This window comes from Hemitrygon akajei, chromosome 23 (assembly GCF_048418815.1).
Source record: "Hemitrygon akajei chromosome 23, sHemAka1.3, whole genome shotgun sequence".
Lineage (NCBI taxonomy): Eukaryota > Metazoa > Chordata > Chondrichthyes > Myliobatiformes > Dasyatidae > Hemitrygon > Hemitrygon akajei.
In genome coordinates this window covers 8,170,244-8,191,078 of record NC_133146.1, presented here as the reverse complement: position 1 = coordinate 8,191,078, position 20,835 = coordinate 8,170,244, and the positions used below count along the sequence as shown (strand labels likewise).

Genomic DNA, 20,835 nt, shown 5'->3' with positions numbered 1-20,835 from the left:
TTATCGGCCATCAAAATTCATTGTTAACCTTCAGTTATTTTATCCAATATTTTCACCTGACACCCTCTCTGGAAGAGCTCACTCAAAACTCAGATTCTGGTCAACACCAGATCTCGTTCTTGCATACTGATTTTCAACAGATTTTAAAATTCTCATCTTCTGTTAAAAGATGCATCTTAAGTAGCCCAACTCTGAACTCCACAATACTCAATTTCCACCCTCTGACTCTGCACTCATCAGCCTCATTTCCTTCAAGCAACCACTGGTAGCAAAACCCTACACAATTTAGACAGTCCACTTCAAAACTCTTAAAATTATTAGATTTCCTGCTAGTAATCCCTTTGATCAGGAATTGCCAGCTGGAGTCTCATTGTGGCCTTGTAAAACACCTTGCCATACAACTCTCGTTCTCACGCTGTTGAATGAGACGGATTTAGCATTGACTGCATTGAGGGAATAAGCAGGGACTGAAATGATAACATCCCAAAAACTGAAAGCAATTACCATTAAACAGCCCAGGGTACACACACACCTTTGACTTGTCTGTAATACACACACTGCTTACTTTCATTGTAAACTCCCGTCTGACAAATCGCAATTTCGAAACACGAAAGTGACTGGAGGTTTACTCTAAGTCAGGAAGTTGAGATCAAGACTTGATATATACGTAAACAAGACAACAATGTAATCAGCAACAGAATGGCTCCAAAGCGGAAAGAGAAATGAACACACAGAGCAGGAAATTAAAAGCTTGACATAGAAGTAAATGTGCTATTATTGAAATCTTCTGAAAAGGCTGGTTGGGGGAGGTGCTGGAAAGGGATGGAAATGCAGAATGGTGAGGAAAGTTTTATTAGAGATATGGAGCTTGCCAACATAAGCTAATGGGTCATTGTCAAAATAAGACGTAAATTTAAAAGGCAGTGAATCGTGAAATGCTCTACCCAAAAGTTCTGTGGCAGCTCATTCAATGCGTATACTCAAGGCAGAAACTGATAGGCCTTTAGATATTAAAGAGATCAATGGATGTGAGCTAGTGCAGGAAAGCGGCGCTAAGGTAAAATATCAACCATTCTGATTGGATTAGATACACAGCTCCTGTCTTAATGATATTCTTACGTTCCATCATCTGTGTATGAATCAATTACTCAGAAAACATTTTCTTTGATGAATGCTGTGTTTTAAAAAAAAGATTTAAGTAGCAACTTTCACAGGCTCCAAATTCAGCAAGATGAAAGGAAGACAAACCCTAAATTCTCATCACCCACGGGGGCAAAGACCCCAAGAGCTTCCCCAAGTTCCCAGAATAGGTCCACTTATCCTCCCCTGTTCCTGATGTAATAGTCCCCAAAACCTCTGCCTCCTTTCCCTGTTCCAGTGTGAGCAAACAAAAGAAGCCCCTAGGTCCATTATTGCAGACAAAAGTCCTCTCCTTCCCTGTTACTGTGAAGAAAAACAGTCCCCCCACTCTGTCCCTTCTCTGCATTCCTAGTCCAGCCTGTAAATACTAAGGCCAAGAACTAGACCAGGTCCTCAGTGACTAAGAAAGTGCCTCATGTCCATATTGACCATCGTCGATCTTTACTGATCGACCAACACAACTGGCAACTGTTCTGTCCAAAACGGCAAACGGTTGCAGAGAGCTCGGAACGTGTGGCAGTCCTTCCTCCCATTGACTGTCTATAATCGCCACTGTCCCAGCACTCCGCCTTGGACATCCTTCCTTCTCCCCTTTTCCACATCAAAGACACAGAACTTGAGAACACAAGACTATTGTTATAAGACTCTGTAATCAGACTAGTGTACAGACCTTTAGTAAAACAAAGATAAACTATCACTGGATCTACCTTGTCATGGTGCAACCTGCACTGCACCCAAAAAACTAACACTATAATCAACATTCCACAAATAATATCACTATATTTACCCCTCTAAGGTGTAAAAATAATCTTTGGATGACATGCAAACAAAGTTTTTCAGTACAAATAACAAACCAAGTACCCCATCCCTCCTTTCTTCCCCGGTTATTGGGTAGAAGTCCCCAGACCTTCCTTCCCTTTTCACGTGAGGAAAAATGCCCCAGACCACACACCCCTTCCAGATGAAGGGTCACGGCCCAAAACGTCGACCGTTTACTCTTTTTCATAGATGCTTCCTGACCTGCTGAGTTCCTTCAGCATTTAAGTGTGTTACACCACCACCACGCCCCCCCCCCCCCGTTCATTGCAAAACCCCCAGACCCGCCACCTCTCTTCCCTTGTTGTTGGGGAGAGCTGTCTGATCCTCCCCCCTCCCCATCTCATTTCAGCCCCCTCACTTTCCGTATCCCCGCAGGGCCCAGCTCGTCCCCTCTCTCCCACCCACCTCAGCCCCCTCACTTCCCGTATCCCCGCAGGGCCCAGCTCGTCCCCTCTCTCCCATCCCACCTCAGCCCCCTCACTTTCCGTATCCCCGCAGGGCCCAGCTCGTCCCCTCTCTCCCACCCACCCACCTCAGCCCCCTCACTTCCCGTATCCCCGCAGGGCCCAGCTCGTCCCCTCTCTCCCACCCACCCACCTCAACCCCCTCACTTCCCGTATCCCCGCAGGGCCCAGCTCGTCCCCTGTCTCCCACCCACCCACCTCAACCCCCTCACTTCCCGTATCCCCGCAGGGCCCAGCTCGTCCCCTGTCTCCCTCCCATCCCACCTCAGCCCCCTCACTTCCCGTATCCCCGCAGGGCCCAGCTCGTCCCCTGTCTCCCACCCACCCACCTCAACCCCCTCACTTCCCGTATCCCCGCAGGGCCCAGCTCGTCCCCTCTCTCCCTCCCATCCCACCTCAGCCCCCTCACTTTCCGTATCCCCGCAGGGCCCAGCTCGTCCCCTCTCACTCACCCCTCTCCCCCACCCACCCACTCCTCGCTTCGCTGGCATCTTGCCTACCTTTTAAAGACAGTCCTCCATTAATCCACACCAGTAACCCCGTAAAGAGGTGGTAGCAACTGCTTGAGGAGTGTCCATGGCCGAACCGGGGGCAGCCAGTTCCGGATGCGATCGAACGAAAGGAACGGACTCGCCACGGCTTTAGTCACCCTCTCTCTCCGCTAACCGCGGCAGTCCTAAACCCGCCTACTAGACGCAATCATTGGTCCAAATGGGCCACGGGCCTCTGATGGTCTCACCGATTATTGGTCAGGACTCCTGTCACTCAGACGCCGCCACCAATTTCCCCCTCCCACACACGCGTATTGGCGTCAGTTCTGGACGGCCGACGTGCGCGTTGCCGTCACGGCGTGGGGGCGCGCTCAGACGTCGGTGCTTTGATTGACAGTTAGTGTAAACGTGGCGATCGAGGGAATTTCGGAAAGCGGGATGCAGAGGATCGAAGGATTAGCAAAATATCGTTTGCAATGAAGTTGAAAAGGAACGAAACTGTTGTTTTAAACTCTTGGGAAATATATTTTCCGCATTCTTTAATCTTAAGCAAAAGAAATAAAAGCGCTGGCTTACAACTACTGAATAGTTGAAATTCAATGAGAAATCTTCCTGTAATTAAAAAAAACACGACTTGCTTTTATACAAACACCAGAGATTCTGCAGTTTCTGGAAATTAAATACAAAATGCTGAAGGAACACAAGTTCCTATGGAGGTCACGTCAGCGTCACTCGGGCCCTAAAGTCGTCCGTTTGTTCCCTTCCCTTGACGCTGCCTGACTTATCGAACTACTTCAGTACTTTGCGAGTCTTGCTTTAATATAGCGTCTTTCACGAAGTCCCAAAACTAAGTACAGCTAAATACTTCTGTACAGCAGCCGATGATGGGCGGGGGAAAGCAGATCACTGTACAATTGATGCCTGATTATGTCAAAGATTGATCTCCAATTAAATATAATTCCACTACACCTAGGTCATTAAAATGACTGAGCAGCGTGACGCTGAAAACCGTGGATGTTTGTCTATCCCTTCAGTTGTCTGTTTGTCTTATTTGGATGATTTGTTATGCGAATGCGTGGCTGAGGAACTGGTACAGGGGGCAGGGGTTCTGATTTCTGGATCATTAAATGTGGATCATTCCACATTTGACACTGTGGAATTTTGATTCCCCGTGGGGAATACATGAGTTGCTATAGAAACTTGTATAACAGCAAGTATCTTTCATAGAGACTGCTTCCGGATGCGTACAGCTGCTCCCTTGCATGTTGCTAAGCAACAAAATATTAACAAGATGAGAGAAAAAGATCCAACGTTTAGAGTCGTACAGCGTAGAAACAGGCCCATCGGCCCACCATGGAGCTGCTGGCCCTCATGTCTACATTAATTACATGTTCCTCTATACTTTGCTCTTTCAAACAGCTGCCAAAATGCCTCCGTTCCCGCCTCCACCACCCCCTCTGGCAGTTCATACCAGATTCCAGCTTTTCTGAAGGAGAAATTGTTGAGAGCGAGGACCAGTTCCGCCAGACAGGGGGAGTGGAACTGTTTGGGTCCGTTGTCGGAGAGTTTTAATGCCCTCCATAGGGACCCGGACGTCCATAATGAAAATGAGATCATCGGGGCCATTGAAAAGATCGAGACCATTGACCTGTAATTTCCTTATAATTTCCTTTCTTCTGCCTCTCTCCATTCTTGAAGAGTGGAGTGACATTTGCAATTTTTCAGTCTTCCAGAACCATTCCAGAATCCAGTGATTCTTGAAAGATCATTACTAATGCCTCCCCAATCTCTTCAGCTACCTCTTTCAGAAGCTCCTGGTCCGACCTTTCAGTTTCCCAAGCACCTTTCCCCAGTAATGGCAACTTCACACACTTCCACCCCCGACACTCTCGAACTTCCGACATGCTGAAGTCTTCCAAAGTGAAGTCTTGCAAAGTACTCATTTAGTAAATCCACAATTACTACCTCTCCACCGTCATCTTCCAGCAGCCCGATATCCACTCATGCCTCTCTTTTGCACTTCATATACCTGAAGAAATCTTCATTGTCCTCTTTAACATTAAGAACTAGCTTAATGTTCATAACTTCATAATCCATCTTTTCCTTCCAGTTGCCCTATCATCAGTCTTTCCTTGCCAGCAGTCTCACAGCACACCGACTCTGCTTAAAGTCACCCTCAGCCCTATCACTCCGGTTCCCACCCACTTCCCCCGCCAAATTAGTTTAAACCCTCCCGAACAGCTCTAGAAAACCTGTCCACAGGGATATTGGTCCCCCTCGGGTTCATATGTAACCCGTCCCTTTTCTACAGGTCGTGCCTGCCCCAGAAGAGATCCCAATGATCTAGAAATCAGAACCCCTGCCAGTTCCTCAGCCACGCATTCGCATGTCAAAACATCCTATTCTTACCCTGGGCTGCAGACCAGCTCCAAAACTCCAGCACCATCTTTCTCAACTGTGGAGGGAAACTGGAATACCCATGAATTCCAGGGGGACGTACAGAGGCTCCTTACCGAAGGCGTCGGGATTGAACTCGGAACGCTGATGCTCGGAGCTGTAACGGAGCTGACCGCTGCGCCGCTGTGGGGCCCCAGCTGTCACAAGCAGTGAGCGACAGGGACTGGAGCGAAGGCCTCGGCTTTTTTACTATTTACACAAATAAGTTGACAAAAGTACCGAGGGTTTGATTAATACGTTTGCTGCTGACACAACCTTAGGTTGCAAACATTATCGTGCAGAGAGCTTACAGCAACAGTATGCAGGAAGAACTGAGCGGGTCATGCAGACCTGTTGTAAGAAACTAATTGTCGGCGTTTCGGGTCGAGATTCTGCATCAGGAGTGAGAAGGCCAGCAAAAACTCCATATTTACAACAGTGTGTGTTGCTCAGGATTTCCAGTATCTGCATAATCTCTTGTGTTTATGATTGTAATGAACTGAACTGTGTGACTCAGAGTCAGAATGAGGTTTATTATCTCTGATGTATACTCAGTGGGGGCTTTATCAAAGGTTCACTTATTATCAAAGTGTGTATCCACATACAACTCGGAGATTCATCTTCTCCAGACAGCCACTAAACAAAGGAAGGACATGAAAGTCGTTCAGAGAGAATCATCAAACCCGCACAACGGCATGTCATTCCATTAATACAGAACCACGGTGGCGTCCTCACATCACCGAAAGGAGAGACACCGCACAAGGGTAGAGGCCTACTCGTCTACCACAGTGATAGGCCGCTCACAGAATCCTTCTCCGACAGCAATCAAAAGGACGACAGTCGGCACTGGGCTCTCCCTCGTCTTCTGCATTTGCCTCGATGTCTCAATCTTCCTCAATGATTTAATCGGTGATTAATGGACACTTTAATTGGCAAAATGAGGTCAAATACTGTCTCTAAGCTTCTTCACATCAGTACATTTATTAGGTACCTCCTGTATGCTCGTGATCTTCCTCTGCTGTAGCACATCCATTTCGAGCTTCGACGTGTCGTGTGTTCAGAGATGCTCTTCTGCACACCAATGTTGTAACGTGTGGTTATTTGAGTTGCTGTTGCCTTCCTGTCCCAGTCTGGCCATTCTCCTCTGACTTCTCTCATTAACAACACGCGTTCACCACAGAACTGCCACTCACTGGATTTTTTTTTTTGGTTTTTTGCACCATTATCAATGAACTCTGGAGACTGTTATGCATGAAAATGTTAGGAGACCAGCAGTTTCTGAGATACTCAAATCACCCCGTCTAGCACCAACAGTCAAAGTCACTTAAATCACATTTCTTCCCCATTCTGATGTTTGGTCTGGACAACAACTGAACCTCTTGACCATGTCTGCATGTTTTTATTCATTGCCACATGATTGGCTGATTAGATATTTGCACTAAAGAGCAGGTGCACCTAATAAAATGCTGACTGAAAGTATGTTGTTTTGTGGCAGCAGTGCAGTGAAATACATAATTATACTGGACATTACAAAGCTAAGTGTATGAAAAATAAATAAGTAATGCAAAAAGAGAGCAATGCTAGTGAGATAATGTTCATGGATTCATGGACCATTCAGAAATCTGATGGTGGAGGGGAAGAAGCTGTTACAAAAACATTGAGTGTGTGGTTTCAGGTTCTTGTCCCTCCTCCCTGACAGTAGCAAAGGAAAGAGGGCAAGTCCTGGGTGGTGAGGTTCCTTAATGATGGCTGCTGCCTTTTTGAGACATTGCCTCGAAACAACCTCAAACAAAGACAAGTTTTCCGAGTTTTTCGGTAGGTGTACGAATAATAAACCAATTTAGTAACTTATTGCATCTACCCAAACAACTCACTTTGGAATTTGATAAGGTTACGTGATTTAATCTCTCAGTTTTCTAACCTCTAGAGAGTATTAGGTCTAGTCCCATTATTCCTTCCTCATTGGGCAAGCCCATCATCTCTAGAATCTAAACAGGAAATAAGCTGTCTCTGGAGATAGAGACAGTGTTAGTCCTGACAAAGGGTTTCGGCCCAAAACGTCGACAGGGCTTCTCCTTATAGGTGCTGCCTGGCCTGCTGTGTTCCACCAGCATTTTGTGTGTGTTGCTTGAATTTCCAGCATCTGCAGATTTCCTTGTGTTTGCATAGTGAGAAACTTGTGGATTTCATCCACTTTGCCTCCAACTTCCACCCGGCCCTCAAATCTACCTGGTCCATTTCAGAAACTTCCCTTCCCTTTCTCAATCTCACTGTCTACTCCTGCATCTATTTTCTATGTTTCTATGTCTATCTCCGGAGACATCTTATCCACCAATGTCTATTATAAACCAATGGACTCTCAGAGCTACCTCGTCCCACCCTGTTACCTGTAAAAACGCCATCTCCTTCTCTCAATTCCTCCATCTTCACCACGTCTGTTCTCAGGATGAGGTTTCTCATTTTAGAACGAAGGAGATGTCCTCCTTCTTCAAAGAAAGGGGCTTCCCTTCCTCCACCATTAACGCTGCTCTCAAATGCATCTCTTCCATTTCATGCACATCTGCTTTTACCCCATCCTCCTGCCACCCTACCAGGGATAGGGTTCCTCTTGTCCTCACCTAACATTTCACCAGCCTCCGCATCTAGCACATAATTCTCCAAAACCTCTGCCACCTTCAAATGGATCCCACCACCAAACACATCTTTCCCTGCCCTCCCCCCCCCCCCCACCACTGTCTGCTTTCCACAGGGATCACTCCGTACGTGACTCCCTTGTCCATTTGTCCCTCCCCACTGATCTCCCTCCTGGCACTTATCCTTGCAAGTAGAATACGTGCTTCACCTGCCCCTCACTACCATTCAGGGTCCTAAACATTCTTTCCAAGGGGAGGCGACAATTCACCTGTTAGTCATTTGGTGTCATATACTGTGTTTGATGCTCCTGGAGGGGTGGGTGTGGCCTCCTGTATATCAGTGAGACCTGACGTAGATTGGGGGACCGCTTCGCTGAGCATCTATGCTCCGACCGCCAGAACAAGCGGGATCTCCCTGTGGCCACCCATTTTAATTTCATTTCCCATTCCCATTCCGATATGTCCATCCATGGTCTCCTCCACTATTGTGATGAGGCCACACTAAGGTAGGAGGAACAACACCTTATCTTCCATTTGGGTAGCCTCCAACCTGATGGCAGGAACAACGATTTCTCAAACTTCTAGTAATGCCTCCCCCCTCATTTGCCATTCCCCATCCCCTTTTCCCTCTCTCATCTTATCTCCTTGCCTGCCCATCGCCTCTCTCTGGTGCTCCTCCCCCTCCCACTTTTTTCTTTCTTCCATGGCCTTCTGTCTCTTTCACCAATCAACTTCCTGGCTCTTTGCTTCATCCCTCCCTCCCCCTCCAAGTTTCACCCATCGCCTGGTGTTTCTCTCTCCCCTCCCCTCACCTTTCAAATCTACTCCTCAGCTTTTTTTCTCCAGTCCTGCTGAAGGGTCTTGGCCCAAAATGTTGACTGTTTACTCTTTTCCACACATGCTGCCCGGCCTACTGAGTTCCTCCAGCATTTTGTGTGTGTTGCTCGGATTTCCAGCATCTGTAGATTTTCTCTTGTTTGAAATTTCCTCCTCCCCCTGTTATTCCCCACTCTGATCTTTCACTTCTTCTCTCCTGCCTATTACTTCCCCCGCGCCCCTTCATTGGTGAGTCTGATGATCGAGTCCCAGTGCTTGGGGCCTATCATTGGTGGGCCTGGCGTTCAAGGCTGAGAGTTCGGTGGTCAGCGAGACCTGGGACCATGACTGAAGATTGATCGGAAGTCTGGAAGTTGAGTCCTGCTGGCTGGAACGTTGAGTTTGCAAATCTCTGTGAGTCTGCTGGTGAAGTTCAAGCCCAACGTCTGCAAGTAGAAGCCAAGGACGGCCTGTCCAATGGTTGGAGGGTGTGCAGAAGGATGGATTTGAGAAACAGGGCTTGCTTTGATGTTATGATTTTGATGCTTATAGTGTTCTGTGTCGTTCTGAACATTGTGAACACGCGATGTTCGTGCTGGAATGGGTGGCAACACTTGCGGGCTGCCCCCAACACATCCTGGGGTTGTGCTGTGTTGGTTGTTAACCGTCAGTTTCAATGTACATGTGATAAATAAAGGTAAATATTGAATCTTACAAGGGTTTTAGACCATTGCTTGACCACCATCTACGTTTGTGACAAGGAAAGAACATAGAACACTCAATGTAGCACAGAAACAGACCATTCGGCCCACAATGTCTGTGCTGACCCTAATGCAAGATTAAACCTATCTGTCTGCACATGGTCAATCTCCCTCCAGTCCTTGTCTGTTCAATGCCACTGTTGTGTCTGCTACAGCACAGTAGCGTTGTGGTTAATACAACAATATTACAGTGCCTCTGATAGGAAGACCGGCATTCAGTTCCTGCCGCTGTCTGTTAGGGGTTTGTATGTCCTCCCTGGGACTGTGAGGTTTCCTCCTGCTGCTCTGGTTTCCCCCCACAGTCCAAAGACATACGGGGTTAGGGTTAGTGGGGGTGGGTGGTGGCATGGTAGCAAAGTGGTTAGCATAACGCTTTACGGTGCAGGTGATCCAGGTTCAGTTCCTGCCACAGTCTGTCAGGAGTTTGTATGTTCTCCCTGTGACTGCGGGGCTTCCCCCTGGTGCTCTGGTTTCCTCCCACAGTTGTAAGGCCTTCTGGCTGGTAGGTTAATTGGTCATTGTAAATTGTTCGATACTTAGGCTAGGATTAAATTGGGGGATTGTTGAGCGGCGTGGCTCGGAGGACCAGAGGGGCCTATTTCTCACTGTGTGTCAATAAGTTAAAAAAATTGTGGGCACGCTATGTTAGTGACACTTGTGGGCTGCCCCCAGCACGATCCTCGCTGATATGATTTGATACAAACGAGGTATTTGTCTGTATGTTTTGATGTAGGCAAGATATATAAAGCTGAACTTTGTACCCTAGAGGTGCAGCCACCAGATACATCCAATGCAGAGGTAGATTTGCAGATACCAGCTGGATCGAGGTGTGTGGAATTAGTACAGGACAACGTGGCTGTATTTAAGGCGGAGGTTGATGGGTTCTGGATTAGTCAGGGTGTGAACATTTACAGGGAGAAGGCAGGAGATGGGGTTGAGAGGGAGATGGATCTGCCACGATGGAATGGCAGAACAGACTCGGTGGGCCAAATGGCCTAATCCTGCTCCTACACGAGGAACTCTGCAGATGCTGGAAATTCAAGCAACACACACAAAATGCTGGTGGAACACAGCAGGCCAGGCAGCATCTATAAGGAGAAGCACTGTTGACATTTCGGGCTGAGACCCTTCATCAGGACTAACTGAAAGGAGAGATAGTGAGAGATTTGAAAGTGGGAGGGGGAGAGCGAGACACGAAATGATAGGAGAAGACGGGAGGGGGTGAGGTGAAGCTAATAGCTGGAAAGGTGATTGGCAAAAAGGATACAGAACTGGAGAAGGGGGAGTATCATGGGACAGGAGGCCGAGGGAGAAAGAAAGGGGAAGGGGAGCCCCAGAAGGAGATGGAGAGCAGGCAAAGAGTGATTGTGAGAGGGACAGAGAGAGAGAGAAAAAAAGGGAAAATAAATAAATAAGGGATGGGGTAAGAAGAGGAGGAGGGGCATTAACGGAAGTTAGAGAAACCAATGTTCATGCCATCAGGTTGGAGGCTACCCAGCCGGTATATAAGGTGTTGTTCCTCCAACCTGAGTGTGGCTTCATCTTGACAGTAGAGGAGGCCATGGATAGACATATCAGAATGGGAATGGGACGTGGAAGTAAAATGTGCGGCCACTGGGAGATCCTGCTTTCTCTGGCGTAGGTGTTCAGCGAAGTGGTCTCCCAGTCTGCGTCGGGTCTTTGTCGTTAGATGGCCGGGGTAAAAGATCAAACAAGATCTTATGGAATGCTGTGCAGGACCCGATGGGCCGAATGGCCTTCTGCCATTACCCTCGATCTCATCCGGCTGTGCGAGGGATCTTCCTGTGCACAAAGTGGACGTCGCCTCTCGGGTGAGATCACATTTCAGCAATTTCCCCATTGATTCGGAACCGCGGTGTTATTTTAACGTTGTGTTAAATTATATAAGAAAACACTAGAACTTTTGTCTCCGCCCCCTCCCTTTTACTTCGCCTCAAATTTTACCTTGCTAACATTCCTCACTCCCTTCACTCTTGTTCCACCTACCCTCCCAGCCTTGTTTTCTCCTCCCACCTCCGCCTGGTTACGGGGTCACGGCAACCCGGTCTGGCCAGAGAGCCAGCGTGTGAAGCTGGGAGAGGGGACTGGGGAGTCAGCGCTCGCCTCTCCCCCAGCCTCCGGCGGCCGGCTGCACGGGGTCCCCCGCAACCACTCACCACCCTGGCTGAGCCTAACACCCAGGTAAGTGCTGTCCCGTCTCCCTCCGTTAACTAACTGCTTTACACCTGCTTTATCAGAAGAGAAAGTCGCTGAACGGAGTGGGTTCGGTTAGTACACAGAAGGCTGAATTAAGAACGCATTCAGGAGGGGAGCGGATGTGTTTGTATCGGTCGTTTCCCCCAAATTATCATAATCCTTTCGTATTCATTGAAGAAATCCGTAAACCAGCCTTTGAGTTCCCAAGAGCCGCCTGGCCATTTCTTTCCAAACGGATGCGGCATAATCGTTTGAAGTAGAGGCGCTCGCTGAAGAGTAAAGCACCGGAACAGACCCACAATGTCGTTCCGGACCAAATAAATTAGTGATCAAATAAATGGCCAACTAAACTATTTTCTTCCGTTCAGACAATGTCCACATGCTTTGCATTTTCCTCATATTCATGCGGCGATCTGAACGGCTTTTCAAAGTCCGGAATGTTTCTGTCTGCACCATTACCTCAGGCACCCACCGCTTTCTGTGTGTGTGTATGGGGGGGGGGGGGGGAGAAACACTTGCCCCTCACACCTCCTCTGAAATTACCCCCTCTCAGGTATTAGAAACCACATACGTGAGAGGTCTGGTAACATATCGCTACGTGTTGATTTGACCACAGCATCTGCAGTGTACTTTGTGTTTACTAAGCTGTTGCCAGAAACACGATGTATTTGAAGGTCGCACATTGTTCTGACTCCGCGTTGCGTCAGGGCAGTAATTCACAATTAGTGAGTTCGTGGGAGAGTCAGAGTAACATTTATTCTCCCGAGTTGCAGTCTATAATCCGCTTTCATTTATTGTTTGCGGTTTTCTGCGTGTATCCGGTTCTAACTCATTGTTATGACCTTGAGTCATAGGGGTAAAATCAGGCCATCCTGCCCGTCAGCTCTACCCCATGACGGATTCATTTCCCTCAACCCCATTCTCCTGCCTTTCCCCCGTTACCTTTAAATGAGAATCTATCCACCTCCATTTTGAATATACCCACTGACTTGGCTCCCACAGTCTCTGCGGCAACGAACTCCAGAGATTCGCCACCTTTCTTCTCATCTCTGTTCTGAAGGGACCTTCTTGTATTCTGAAGCTATGCACTCCCGTCCTAGACTCTCCCACAGCTTTTTCGTTCATTTTGCGCCGTGTCATATGACGTGGGTGATCATGGTCTTTCCATGACCATGATTGTTCTTGGCGAATTAGCCTCTCCGGGGCAGGGGGCCCCAGTCATTATCAGTACTCTTCAGAGATTGTCTGCCTGGAGTCAGTGGTTGTGTAAACAGGACTTGTGATATGCACCAGCTGCTCATCACCTCCTCTCTGTGACCACTATATCTAGGCCTTTCCAACATTCAAAAGGTTGCAATGAGATCCCCCCGCTCCCCTCATTCTTCTAAACTCTTACATAAGAAAGAGAAGCAGGAGTCGGCCATCTGGCCCGTCGAGCCTCCTCCACCATTCAATAAGATAATGGCTGATTTGGCCTTGGATTCCTCTCCACCCACCTGCCTTTTCCCCATGACCCTTAATTCCCCTACCCTACTATGCAAAAATCTATCCAATCTGTTCTCTAGTGAGAACAAGCCCAGAGCCATCAAAAACTCCTTTTACATTAACACTTTCATTCCTGGGATCATCCTCATATACTTCTTCTGGACCCTCTCCAATGTCAGCGCGTCCCTTCTTAGATACGTGGGCCAAAACTGCTCACAGAACTCCACGTGCATTCTGACCAATGCTCGACAAATCCTCAACATTGCCTCTTACTGTCCTTTCCCATTAAATTCATCTTCAACGCTTTGCTCCTCCCACTGATCACTTCTCTGCATCTCCCATTACTCCTTTATTCTCTCCCACATAGGGGGAGCACGGTAGCGCAGTGGTTAGCACAACGCTTTACAGTTCCAGCAACCAGGGTTCAAGTCCCACCACAGTCTGTAAGGAGTTTCTCCCGGTGACCGTGTGGGTTTCCTCTGGGTGCTCCAGTTTCCTCCCACAGTCCAGAGATGTCCCGGTTGTTGGTAGGTTAGTTGGTCATTGTAAGGGTTAAATTGGTGTGCTCAAAGAGACGTATGGGCCTAATCCAAACCATATCTGAATAAATAAATAAATTAGCAGATTGAATACTCACCTGCCTTTCCACTCTCACCTGGATTTACCTGTCACCTACCAGCTTCTGCTCCTCACCCCCTCCCTAACTGTCGGTGAAGGCTCTCGGCCCAAAACATCCCCTCCGTGGACGCTGCCTGACCCGCTGAGTTCCTCTGGCACTTTGTATGTTTGGCTCCAGATTTCCAGCATCTGCAGAATCTCTTGTGCCTGGCCTCATCCGACTTTCCAGGTCTTCTTTCCCGACATTCCCGAAGAACAGAACAGTAGAGTGCTGGAGTGGCCCATGACGTAGGCAAAACTGAAATAACAGGTATGATGGGTCAGCTAGTTTGTAGTGTGTGTTGTAATGCTAGGGGTGTTATGGGTAAAGGTGATGAACTTAGAGCATGGATCAGTACATGGAACCATGATGTTGTGGCCATTACAGAAACTTGGCTGAGAGACGGGCAGAAATGGGTGATTAATGTACCAGAGTTTTGAAAGATAGAGAAGAAAATAAAAAGTGGTGGGGGTGGGGGAGTTGCATTTCTAATCAGGGACAATGTCACAGCTGGACTCAGGAGACGTAATGGAGGAGTCAGACTCCGAGTCTTTTTGAGTAGAACTCAGGAATAGCAATCGCACTGATGGGATGGTACTACAGATGCCCCCGACCCCCAATAGTCACTGGGACATTGAGGAATAGATATGCAAACAGATTACAGAAATATGTAAAAATAATTGGGTTGTTGACATTGGGGGATTTCAACTTTCCCTAATATAAACTGTGACCTTTGTGCAAGTGGTTTAGACGGGGCAGAATTTGTTATGTGTATCCAGGAGGGTTTTTGGAATTGACATGTAGATGGTAGAACGAGAGGAGGAGCCATACTGGACAGTGTTGTGTAACGGGCCTGGCCAGGTGACTGACCTCTCAGTGGGTGAGCAGTTAGAGAACAGTGACCACAACTCCTTAACTTTCAGAATGACTAAGGATAGGATTGGTCCTCGTGGGAGAGTTTTAAATTGGAGTAGGGCAAATTACGAGAGCATTAGGCAGCAACTAAGAAGCGTTAATTGGGAACGCCTTTTCTCTGGCAAGTCCACATCGGACATGAGGAGGGTGTTTAAAGATCAATTGGACAGAGAACAGGAAAGGTGTGTTCCCGTTAGGAGGGGGATGGAAAGATAAGAGAACCTTGGATGTCCAGAGAGGGGATGAGTTTAGAAAAGGAAAAGTATGTAAAACTTCAGAAGTGAAGATGAAATTGAGCACACGAGGAGTATGAAGAAACCAGGAGGGGCCATGGAACGTCCTTGGTGACTAGGATTGAGGTGAATCCCAAGACATTTTATACATACATCAAGAGCACGAGGATAACTAGCGACAGGGTAGGACCATTCAGGATAAAGAGGTGAACATTTGCTTGGATGTGGAGAATGAGAGTGAGGTCCTTAAAGAGTATTTTACTTCACCCCCACCCCCAGTCTCAACTTACCACTTTGTACTTCTTCCTCCCCTCCCCCCACTTTCTTACTCTGACTTCTCCTCTTCCTTTCCAGTCCTTTATGCCCAACGCCGGCCCCCTAGGCCCGAGCTGACGTAGTAGTGGTAGTTTCCAGTCCTGATGAAGGGTCTCAGCCCGAAATGTCAACTGTTTCCTCCTTTCCCTAGGTGCTGCCTGGCCTGCTGAGTTCCTCCAGCATTTTGTATGTGTCACTTTGGATTTCCAGCATCTATAGATTCCTTTGTGTTTGCTTTACTTCTGTAGTTACTAAGGAAAAGGACATGGAGGACCAGGAGATCGGTGCTGAGTGTATAATTATGTTGGGGCATTTAGAGGTCAAGGAGGTAGAAGCATTGGGCCTCCTAATGAGTATTAAGATGGATGAGTCCCTAGGGCATGAGGGATTGCTGGAGCCTTGATCAGTATCTTCACATCTTCTCTAGGCACAGGTGAGGTCCCGGGGGACTGGTGAGTGGCACTATTTAAGAAGGGGACAAGGAAAAATCTAGGAAACTATAGACCGGTGAGTCTCAGTTGTAGTGAAATTGCTAGACAAGATTCTTTGGGATAGGATGTATGTGTGTTTGGAAATCCATGGCCTAATTAGGCAGAGCCAGCATGTCTGTGCGGGGTAAATCATATCTTACCAATTTCTTTTGACAGGGTGATGGGAGAGATTGATGAGGGTAGGGCAGTGGATGTTGTTAACATGGATTCGAGTAAGGCGTTTGACAAAGTCCCTCATGAGAGGCTAATCCACAGATTTAGATAAATTGGGTCTGTGGCAAATTGGCTGTTTGGGCTGGATGTCAATAATTAGTGGTGTTCTGCAGGGGTCTGTACTGGGACCTCTGCTGTTTGTTATGTGTATGAATGAAAATGTAGATGGGTGGGTTAGTAAGTTTGTGGATAATGCCAAGATTGGTGGAGTTGTAAGTAATGTAGAAGACTGGTAAAGAATACAGGGTGATATAGATCAGTTGCGGATAAGGGCAAAGAATTGGCAGATGGAGTTTAACCCAGATGGAGTTTAACCCAGATGGAGTTTAACCCAGATGGAGTTTAACCCAGATGAATGTGATGTGTTGCCCCACAAGGAGACAGGACACTGTTCAGGGCAAGATCCTTAACAGAGCTGCTGAGCAGAGAGGTCTTGGGTTTCAAGTTCATAGCTCATTGAAAGTGGCCACGTAGGTCAGTAAGGTGGTTAAGAGGCTTATGCGACACTTGCTTTTATTAGTTGGGGCATTGAGTTCAAAAGTCAGGAGGTTGTGTTGCAACTTTATAAAGCTCTGGTCAGGCCACGTCTGGAGAATGCATACAGTTTTGGTCGCCCCACTGTAGGAGGGATGTTGAGGCTTTGGAGAGGGAGCAGAAGAGGTTTACCAGGATGCTGCCTGGTTTAGAGGGCGTGTGCTGTCACAAGAGGCTGGATAAACCTGGGCTGTTTTCTCTGGAGCGCCAGAGGCTGAGTGGGGTATCTAATAGAGGTTTATAAAATTATCAGAAGCATTGATAGAGTGTTCAGAGAGTATGTTTCCAGGTTTAAATGTCTAATACCAGAGGGTGTGCATTGAAGGTGAGAGGGGGTAGGTTCAAGGGGGATGTGAGGGGCAGGTCTGCCTGGTATGGTGGTAGGGGCAAATACAATAGAGGCTTTTAAGAGGCATTTGGATAGGTAAATGGATGTAAGGAAGATGGGGGGATATGGACATGGTGTAGGTAGGAGGGATCAGTGTTTGGGGATGGAGGTATATAGGGACTGGACATCCATAGTGAAAATAAGATGCTCGATGCCAGAGTTGAATCATTGAAAAGATCCAGAGTGTGTGAAGTGTCGTGGATGTAGGTGGGGAGGGCCTGAACTATGGGGGATAAGACAGAGTTGAGGTATGCAGATATGAGTTCAGTGGGGCAGAAAAAACAGGTCTACCGGGACCAGCAAGCTTGTGGATCTTGGTAGGAGGTAGAAACGAGAGGTATGGTGTGAGGGAACTATGAGGTTGGTGGCAGTGGATCGGAGATCCCCAAAGTTAATAAGGTTGGTGATGGTGTGGCAGACAATGGCCTGGTGCTCCTTAGTGGGGTCCTGTTTGAGGGGAAAGTAAGCGGAGGTGTCTGAGAGTTGTCGACATGCCTCAGCAAGGTAGAGGATGGTCCGCCAGACTACTACAGCACCCCCTCATCTGCTGGTTTGATGGTGAGGTTAGGTCTAATCTGATGGTGGGTTATACTGAATTTCCTCTTCCTGTCTATCATCCACATCCCTCCACGGAGAGGAAGGTGGGACATAGAACCGGGGTGAGGGAGGGGGGGGATGTGGAACCGGGGGGAGGGAGACGGGACGTGGAACCGGGTGAGGGAGGGGGGACGTGGAACGGGGGGGAGGGAGGGGGGGAACGTGGAACCGGGGGGAGGGAGGGGGGACGTAGAACCGGGGGGAGGGAGACGGGGACGTGGAACCGGGGGGAGGGAGGCGGGACGTAGAACCGGGGGGAGGGAGGGGGGACGTAGAACCGGGGGGAGGGAGGCGGGACGTAGAACCGGGGGAGGGAGGCGGGATGTAGAACCGGGGGAGGGAGGTGGGACGTGGAATTAGGGGAGGATGGTGACTGAGACTCACTTGGTTGAAGGAAACCGTGAAGTTTGTGGGGAAGAATAAACAGTGTTCCCCTCCCTCCACAGCCCGCTGGAAACTGATGCCAGTGTCAGCGGAAAATAGCAACAGCGCCTTCCGTCGTGCACTGAGCCGGCAACGGAGAGACCGCTGAATTCAAGCATGTACCCAGCGGCTGGACCCTACGGACCTCCTGCCCCCTGGAGGGTCACCATGCTCACCGATCCCTTTGTGCTGCCTCCTATTCGGATGCACAACTTCTCCAGTCGGCCGCTGACGATAGTCATGACCGATGCAAACTCTGAGCGTGAAGGAGTCGGGAACTATACTGAGTACCATCACTTCTACGGAGCTCCCTACGTCTCTCCATTCTGGTTCCCAACACCGGCAAACCCTGCTCCCTACCAGTACCCGCCCAGTTATCCGTACGGTGCCTATCAGGCCCAGCAGCCGGCTCTCAGCTCAGGCGCCTGGCCTGAAGGCTCCACCCTGAGGGGGGACCTGCACTGGGGCAAGTTGGAGCAGACGTTCGGCCCCAGGAGGGAAGTGCCCGACTTCCTGCACGATGAGCTGCGGCGCGTGTACGGCACCTACCCCAAGACGTTTGTCACCATCACCTACCAGAACGGGGAGTACCTGGTGAAGGCGGAGCCCCGCGTCGCAGAGCAGAAGTACAAGGTGGAGAAGAAGATTATTCGGAGACCACCCACGCCCAGTGACGATGAGAGCGAGGTGTCCGAAAAGCACAGGCGGAAGTCCAGGCGCTAGAGCTCCTCGCGGAGGGCACTGGTCGAACGGGGGATACTGCTGTGGCGCGAACTGATCAACAAGATTAACTTTTATTTGTCACGCACATTGAAACAAACAGTGAAACGCGTCGTTTGTGTCAATGACCATCACGGTCCGAGGATGTGCTGGGGGCAGCCCGCAAGTATTGCTGTGCTTCCAGCGTCAACACAGCACAGTCAGAACTCACTACCCCGAGCCCTAACGCCTACACCTTTGGAGTGTGCGAGGCAGCCCCCGCGGTCACGGGGGGAACTTACAAACCTCTGACAGTCAGTGGTGAGAATTGAACCCTGCTTGGCGGTCCGCCTGCGTTATAAAGTGATGACGCTAACCGGTATGTTACTGAGGCAACCTCTCTTCGTATGTGAGCTAACAAGCCAACGCGACAGTACCGTACTGTAACAACGAGCACACAGCGTCACGAGGAGGTTCCGGGAAACCCCAGCCTGCCCATCCACTTGGTCCAAGCAGGGCTTGGCATCTTGACACGCGATGGAGGAGCAGGGACTGATAGATTCTGAACTCGTTTTTAAACACTGACAGACTGGCTGTCTGGGAGCTGAATGCGTTCCGTTTCCACAGACCGTTCCAAAGACAAGCCGAACTCTGCCACACTGACCACACCGCTCGCCGCGGCGCAGTCGGGAATGGGATCAGAAGCTGATGAGCAACTCCCATTACTAAAAGTGACCAGAAATTCCGCTGTTCATTTTCCTTTTCCAAAGCTGGTTACGGTATCGCAGGAAAACAATATTACAGCACTTCACAATACACACTATTCATGGTAACGTGGTCGTTACACCCTCAAACCCCTGAGAGCTCACCATTGCTGGACAGACCCCGTTATAAACAAAGGGACAGGTGCTGGAAGTCCAAGCAACACACACACAACACTGGCAGCATCTATGGAAAAGAGTACAGTCGACGTTTCGGCCAGAGGTCCTTTATCAGGACTGGGGATAAAAAGCTGAGGAGTAGATTTAAAAGGTGGGGGAGAAACACCAGGTGACAGGTGAGACCGGGAGAGGGAGGGATGAAGTGAAGAGCTGGGAAGTTGATTGGTGAAAGAGATACAGGGCTGGAGGAGGGGGAATCTGACAGGAGGGGACAGAAGTCCATGGAAGACAGAAAAGGGGAGGAGCGCCAGAGGGAGGGGATGGACAGGCAAGGAGAGATGATAAAAGTGAGAGAGGGAAAAGGTGAAGGAGAAATCTGCAATGGGATCCCACTACCAAGCACACCTTTCCCTCCCCCCACCACTTTCCGCAGGGATCGCTCCCCACGTGACTCCCTTGTCCATTCATCCCTCCCCACTGATCCTCCTGGCACTTAGCGGAACACCTCCTCCCTCACAGTCAGGGCCCCAAAAAGTCCTTCCAGGTGAGGTGACACTTCACCTGTGAGTCTGTTGGGGTTATATACTGTGTCCGGTGCTCCCGATGTGGCCTCTAGTGATTCGGTGGGACCCGGCGTAGATTGGGAGACTGTGGTGATGAGGCCACACTCAGGCTGGAGGAACAACACCTTGTAAACCGTTTGGGAACCCTCCAACCTGATGGCATGAACATCGATTTCTACAGCTTCCAGTAATGGCCCCCTTTCACCATTTCCCATCCACTTTTTTCTCACCTTATCTCCTTGCCTGCCCATCCCCTCCCTCTGGTGCTCCTCCCCCTTCCCTTTCTTCCATGGTCTTCTGTCCTCTCCTATCAGATTCCCCCTTCTCCAGCCCTCTGTCTCTTTCACCAATCAACTTCCCAGCTCTTTACTTCACCCCCACCCCTCCCACTTTCACCTATCACGCTGTGTTTCTCTCCTCTCCTTCACCTTTTAAATCTTCTCAGCTTTTTTCTCCAGTCCAGTTGAAGGGTTTCAGCCCTAAACATCGATTGTTTTTCCATATTTGCTGCCTGGCCTGCTGAGTTCCTCCAGTGTTTTGTGCGTGTTGCCCCCATTATACCTTACGCACCTCATACTTCCTTCTCCAGGGGCACCGGCATGGACCACCGGGAGAGGGGCAGACAACTGACTTGGGCAGAAACCTTGACTGCCCGCTGCCTCT

General features: G+C 49.0%; 2 protein-coding genes across 4 annotated transcripts in view; one reads left to right on the top strand and one right to left on the bottom strand.

Moving 5' to 3' along the window:
- The window catches only part of mfsd13a (major facilitator superfamily domain containing 13A), a 50,300-nt gene extending 47,198 nt beyond the window's left edge, over window positions 1–3,102 (bottom strand). For both annotated transcript variants that reach the window (XM_073026905.1, XM_073026906.1), the window contains exon 1: window positions 2,924–3,102. The gene's annotated coding sequence lies outside the window, so the exon portion shown is untranslated. The remainder of the gene's footprint in view (window positions 1–2,923) is intronic.
- An 8,537-nt stretch (window positions 3,103–11,639) lies between these two features.
- LOC140715052 (uncharacterized) lies at window positions 11,640–19,772 on the top strand. Of its 2 annotated transcripts, XM_073026781.1 has the most exons (3): window positions 11,640–11,762; window positions 14,059–14,190; window positions 18,053–19,772. In XM_073026781.1, the coding sequence occupies exon 3, from the start codon at window positions 18,147–18,149 to the stop codon at window positions 18,750–18,752; it is 606 nt and encodes a 201-aa protein (XP_072882882.1). In that variant the 5' UTR covers window positions 11,640–11,762; window positions 14,059–14,190; window positions 18,053–18,146; the 3' UTR covers window positions 18,753–19,772. The 2 variants fall into 2 exon arrangements, with proteins under 2 accessions (XP_072882882.1, XP_072882883.1); XM_073026782.1 differs by lacking the exon at window positions 14,059–14,190.
- The last annotated feature ends 1,063 nt before the right edge of the window (window positions 19,773–20,835 follow it).